This window comes from Medicago sativa, chromosome 4, assembly GCF_051527215.1.
Source record: "Medicago sativa cultivar Bolivia chromosome 4, Bolivia_mono, whole genome shotgun sequence".
Lineage (NCBI taxonomy): Eukaryota > Viridiplantae > Streptophyta > Magnoliopsida > Fabales > Fabaceae > Medicago > Medicago sativa.
In genome coordinates, this window is record NC_140752.1 from 27,092,566 (window position 1) to 27,098,568 (window position 6,003).

Genomic DNA, 6,003 nt, shown 5'->3' on the forward strand with positions numbered 1-6,003 from the left:
AAACAGCTCCAGAATACGGCTACGCCTGCAAAGATGTCCCTTCACAATGGGAATGGATTTCAAATTGGTTCTTCATAGGACAACAATCAAATCAGGCAAAAGATCATTGGTGAAAGATCAAGCTTCCACAACGACTCTTCTGATGTGCTGGCAATTTCACAACGTCTCTTTCACACCTCTATATAAAGGAGTGAAGACTTAGAGTTTAGCATACGACTCTACTACAATTCACAAGCGCCAAAACTCTGCTGAAATTGTTCTGCTTTCAAAGTCACTTAGAATTTCTGTTTTCAAGTTCTTATCTTAGAAATTCTTAAGTCTTAGAGTCTGTATCTGATTGTATTGTGAGCACCTCTGATTGTATATCAAGTGTTCATCCTCAAACATTATTCTTTGTAATCTTGTTTGTTTAGAAGTCTCTTGCAGTTGTGCTTGAGCATAGAAGTCTCTTGATTGTGTTCTTGAGCATAGGCAGACTCTTGCGAAGTGTGGTTGAGCAAAGGAAGTCTCTTGATGTGTGCTTGAGCGTTTGTAATCAGATATTACATTCTAGTGAAATCTCCTTGGAAGTGCAAGGGGGACTGGACTACTTTCGGATTGTGGAAGGAACCAGTATAATTGCTTTGTGTCTTTCTTCTTTCCTTTCTCTCTGTTTTATTCCGTTGCATACACTTCTGACCACTCCCTTCAGAAGCAGTTCTTCAAGCTTCTGAAATTAAGTGCTCTGAGTTTTACAGAAAACGAAGAAACGTATAATACAATTCAACCCCCCTTCTTGTGTTTTTCTCACCTTCAAATATATTATTGGGGCATCATCTTCTCATATTTTTAAAATTATAAAGAAAAAAGATAAAAAAGAATACAATAGTAGTATTATATTGTCGCACGGGTCAATTTTATTTATTACTTTTATAGTAAAACATCAAAATTTGACTTGTAATAATTGTTTTAAATTTCTACTTAACATGAAAAATTACATTTACAGCTCTAAAAAGAATAATTACACTTTGATATTCACTAAAAGTAATAATATATTTTTCCAACCAAATACATATCATATCTTTGATATTCACTTTCTTATTCATTGATTCAAATTGAGAGATTACATCAATCAACACCGCTAAAAATGTAAAGGATGAATCTGCGAACAAACTCACAACATCCAAGTTAATAGCATATAACAGCACCATGCCTACAAAAATATATGATAAAATTAAAATGACCGGAATATCCTCCGGATTTGCAACGTTAACCTTTGGCTTTTTTCTCCGATTTTCCATAGTAATTGGAACCTCCTAACGAACGATGACTCCCATGTAACTGAAAAAACCTTGGATTTTTTCTCTAATTTTCCTCAATAATTGAAACCTTCCTTCTTTTTCTCATGGAATGGCTTTTTGGAAGATTCAACAGCAGGCTCTTCCTTCCTGGATTTGTTTAGGATGTCAGTATACAGTTCCTCCTCGTACCTGATGTAGGTATTGGCGATCACTAAGAACACATTTAGAGTCCTTGGGCGATCAAGCTGGACAACTTTTTTTTCATGTCTGTTCCAGGGCACAAAACGTTTGCAATGAGGTACTTTTTCATGGATTCGTCAACACCTCGAACATGGAAAGCTTCTTTATCGAACCTCTAGATGTATTCTCGGAGAGGCTCATTCTTCCCTTGCATGATAGCTTCGAGGGATGCCATTGTTTTGGGTTGGGTCCTCGAAGCTATGGAGTGAGCAGTGAACTCATGGCACAGATCGACCAAAGAGTTGATAGAGTTTCTCCTGAGATTCTTGTACTAGGTCATGGCTCCTCACCGGAGGGTGGTGACGAAGAGCTTTCATTTTATCGTGCCTCGCACCTCTATGTAGGTGAGGACGACTTCAATATTTTCAATGTGCTCGTCCGAATTGGTCGTCCTATCGCAAGAGTCCATTTGTGGTGGCTTCTCCAATCCACAAGGGATACGAGCTTCTCTGATGCGCCAAGTGAAAGGATCGTATATTGTACGGTCGTCATCAGAGTATGATTAGGACCACGAGCGTCTGTTGTGCCTGGGTGGAGACCTTTGCGAGGATATCGTTGGGGAGATCTTCGGCTAGGTGATCGTCGACTGCGCGTGTGAGATCTCACGCAGGCAGAATATTTGGGCGATCTTGATCTGGACGGGCGTGGACTTCATCCCTTTTCGTTACGTGGTGGGGAGAGAGGCCGTCTAGGATGCGAAAACTGCTTCCTCGAAAGATCTTTCTCTATGTCTGAAAGGCGATGATTCTGCTCCTCGATTATTAACGTTTCGTTGAACCGTCTGGAGCAGATTATTGAGCATAGCCTCAGTTGAGGTGGCATTGTCCGCCACTTCGTCAGCTTGCAGAGGGCCAAGAAGGGGCCGGTCCTATAGAGGTACTGCTAGTTGGGCAATCTGCTGGGAGTTTTTTCCCATGTCAGCAAGAGATGGTGTGGAGGTCTGTGTGTCGCGGTAGACACGGTTGACTTTGCTCCTAACATGGGAACTGACATCGATGGTTGTCATGGTGTTTAGAGTTTTGAAAGCTTTGGTTTTTTGTTGGTAAGAAATGAGGATATCTTGTATTTTCCTATAGACGGTGCCACTGATCGTACCTGATCAGAAGGTGACTACCAGTGTAGTTTTGTATGCTGGTTGTGTGGTGGTTGGAAGCCTCAATTGTTTACTGGAACGGCAGGAGGTGTGTACCTACAGACAAGATGACGCTCAAGTCAGTATGATATCAGAATGTGGGTTAAGGAAGAGAGTAGATTCTAACCTTGGGGTCTGTTGAGAGTCCCCTTTATATAGAGGTGGGTGTTTGCAGAGCTGTTGTATGGCACACGTAAGGCTCAGCGATTACGGATTCGTGGGAATCGTAACCGCCGACGAGAGATTCGCAGGAGCCATGATGATGACCGTTGATGTTCAGTTTGAACAAGTTTCTGTTGTTCCGAGCACCCCCCTCGTGGGGAGGGGGTTATTGCAAGTAATTTACCAAACTTCGGATTTGGATTTATTTCGTATTAGGCCTACGTAAATGGGCCTAAACTGTTTGCTCCATCCAAAACATATATGATATATATTATGTATTAGACAAAACTGCCCTTACAATAAAATCATATTTAATTTCTTAAAAAAAATAATAATTAATAAGTGGCTCTCGTAGCTCAGTTGGTTAGAGCACCCGTTTAGTAAGCGGGAGGTCTTGAGTTCAACTCTCAACGAGAGCATTTTATGTCTATTTATATAGGAAAAAAAAAAAATTTAAGTTCATATATTTATAATTATAATTTATAATAATAATTTTATTTCTATTTTTAAACATTCTAATTTTTTTTATGATTTTAATATCTTTATTTTTATTTTTATCTATATTCTATTATATTTCAATTTTTAAATTTAATATTATTTTGATAGGGGGGATATGAATTTTATGAATTATAACTATATAGACATAATAAGAGAAGTTTGAGGGTAAACTTATCATATCCTATTGTACCGTCAAACACTAAATTAAGACGGGATATGATATAATTATCTTATCACGTCTCTTATTCTGGTAACGGAGCTAAGGTATATGAGTTTGTCTCTCTTAATATTGTGTCTAAAAGTTGAAAACTTACTCTTGGTAAACCAAAATTCTTGGTCATGGTCCACACAAGTGTTTCTCTATGTTTAGTTATATAAAAGTAAAGAAGGCAGCAAATCACTATTAAATTATACGAATATATTCATTAATCATAAAAATATAAAACAAAAATGAATAGATTCCCAAACAAGACAAACATTTACATTGTTTCTCACTGATACACTATATAATCACTGATACACTATATAATCACACTTGTGCACAAAGATATTCAAAGTGCTATTGTTATTAACGTATTATACCTAATACTTGTAATGCTTTACAGTATCTTGATAAATTAATTGGCTCTCCTGCAATTGCAACGAACTTCACCTTGTCTCCCAGTAAGTGGCTTAATATTTCCCATCTTCATCATAGATTTTGCAAAATCATTATAGAAAGTTCTTGTATCATGCCTATATTTTCTAACCAATGCTCCAGTATAACCACCATTCAACAATTCTTGATCAGAATGAAGAAGCCCTTTCTTTTTAATCAATTGCGCGTAATAAGCCACATCAAATTTTGCCGGTGTAACACTGTCGAGAGCTGCAAGGTTCGAGTCTCCGCCTTCTCTGGGACAAACATTTTGAAGTTGTTTTGCGAAGTTTGCATTGATGTTGTTGTCATTGTAGATTCGGTCTCTAAATAAAAGACAGCGCGAGAATCCAATAGTGTGTGCTCCAGATAGGGCAACGAGGTCTTTTTCGTTTAGTCCCTGGTTTTCAAAATTTTTGATGAGTTGAGAAAGACTGAATGATGGTCCGGGGATATTGCCCGAATCTGCATCGGCACGACTTGCTGTCTTTGAGTCTCTTCTTCCCAGTTTCACATTCCATGACGGTCCTCCTAACTGCATCCATATATAATTGTAAATTTCAATTTAGTTTTGTGTTACGCAAATAACATTTTAATTTGTTCTCTGTTGAATATTGAAGATGTTTTTGTAGGATTTGAAAAATCTCTAAAACAATATATACACATATGGAAGGAATGAAGCCCATTAAACATGCATGGAGTGACATGAGTCATACAAGAAAAAAATATTATTCTTTATACGAAAATATTATTTCTTTATACGAAAATATTCTTTATTCTTGATATTATTCTTTATCAAGAAAAAAAATTAGTTTACCAAAAATAATGTTTGCAGCATGTAACTTGTGTGGCTTCACTTTGATATATTCAAATAGTAAAGACTAATATAAGCAAGATCGACTCAGTCCAGTAAAATAAAATTATTAGCAAGTTACACAACTTTGGGCATTTTAATTTTGATATATTCAAGGTTGGTGGTATACTTTTTAAATTAAACCGAGTAAAGATAAGTTATAAAACTTCATATATAAAATATTAACTATTACCAACTTATTTTATTAACTTTATTTTATTCACTTGGATTTGATTAAAAAAATTAACCAACCATGCTGACTAGTTCTGTTTTAAAATTACCGATTAGTTCAAAATAAATAAAAAAAAAATTAAAATGTAGAATATACTTATAAATTATAATATTATTATTACTAACCGCAACGACGGAGTCTCTTGCAGCTACAGCCAATATGTCTGCACAAGAAACAACTGGTTTTCCACATGCTTTATCAACAGCTTCCTTAATCTCATCAATCACTTCAAATCCTCTAGCTGAATTTAAATTTGGATTTGCATTTTTTTCACTGTCCATCGAAGGTGTAGAGTCTAGAAGAATTGAACCATCACAACCCTGAATCACACCATAAATTAATCATTAAAATAAATTAGTCTAATTAGTTTAATTTCACGACTAATTTTCATATTATCAGTCTAATCAGTTTATAAATTAATCATTAAAATAAATTTATCACTATTATGATAGATCATTACTAAAACAAAAATTAGAGAGCAAAATTTAGAGAACATTATAAATTTTGTGATAAAAGAAATAGAGAGTTATTTTATTATTTATGTAAATAATTTTTGTCACGACTAATTTAAATATTTCTTGTAGTATGATTTAGTGACAAATAGAAAATTTTAATATAAATTTTTTTGAGGTCATAATATTATGTATACACATGGAGAGAAATGATAATCTTACATTAACAAAGCAATCATGAAAGTGCAAGCGTAGTAAAGAAGCACCCATACGGTTCTCTCTTTGAACTGCAGCTTCAACAACACTTCTAATAGTGCTCAAAGCATTAGGGCATGTGTAGTCATAGTAATTTGTTGTGAGTGCTGAATATGTTGTTGTTGCAAGAGCTGCTAACACTATTGCATGGAAGAACATTGAGAAATACCTATGTGAGGACATTTTTACCAAGAATTTAATGATTTATTGATAAGTGACTAGTGAGGAAAATATTGGGTTATGAGGATTTATTTGTGTTGTT

General features: G+C 35.4%; 1 protein-coding gene and 1 non-coding gene across 2 annotated transcripts; one reads left to right on the forward strand and one right to left on the reverse strand.

Annotated features, from left to right (window-relative positions):
* Window positions 1-3,159: 3,159 nt before the first annotated feature.
* Window positions 3,160-3,233, forward strand: TRNAT-AGU (transfer RNA threonine (anticodon AGU)). Its single transcript has one exon. It is a non-coding gene; the product is annotated as a tRNA-Thr (tRNA).
* Window positions 3,234-3,709: 476 nt separating this feature from the next.
* LOC146927395 (peroxidase P7-like) lies at window positions 3,710-6,003 on the reverse strand. Its single transcript, XM_085700672.1, has 3 exons — window positions 5,709-6,003; window positions 5,160-5,354; window positions 3,710-4,484 (listed from the first exon to the last, which is right to left on the reverse strand). Exons 1-3 carry the CDS (start codon window positions 5,922-5,924, stop codon window positions 3,930-3,932), a joined length of 966 nt encoding a protein of 321 aa, XP_085556798.1. The 5' UTR covers window positions 5,925-6,003; the 3' UTR covers window positions 3,710-3,929.

What these genes read in the sequence shown, in the direction of transcription:
- LOC146927395 (XM_085700672.1), bottom strand. Translation starts at nt 5,924, where the DNA reads ATGTCCTCACATAGGTATTTCTCAATGTTCTTCCATGCAATAGTGTTA. An exon ending in TTCATGATTGCTTTGTTAAT is followed by an intron (nt 5,355 to 5,708) that starts GTAAGATTATCA and finishes GGTGTGATTCAG; the next exon opens with GGTTGTGATGGTTCAATTCT. An exon ending in CAAGAGACTCCGTCGTTGCG is followed by an intron (nt 4,485 to 5,159) that starts GTTAGTAATAAT and finishes ATATGGATGCAG; the next exon opens with TTAGGAGGACCGTCATGGAA.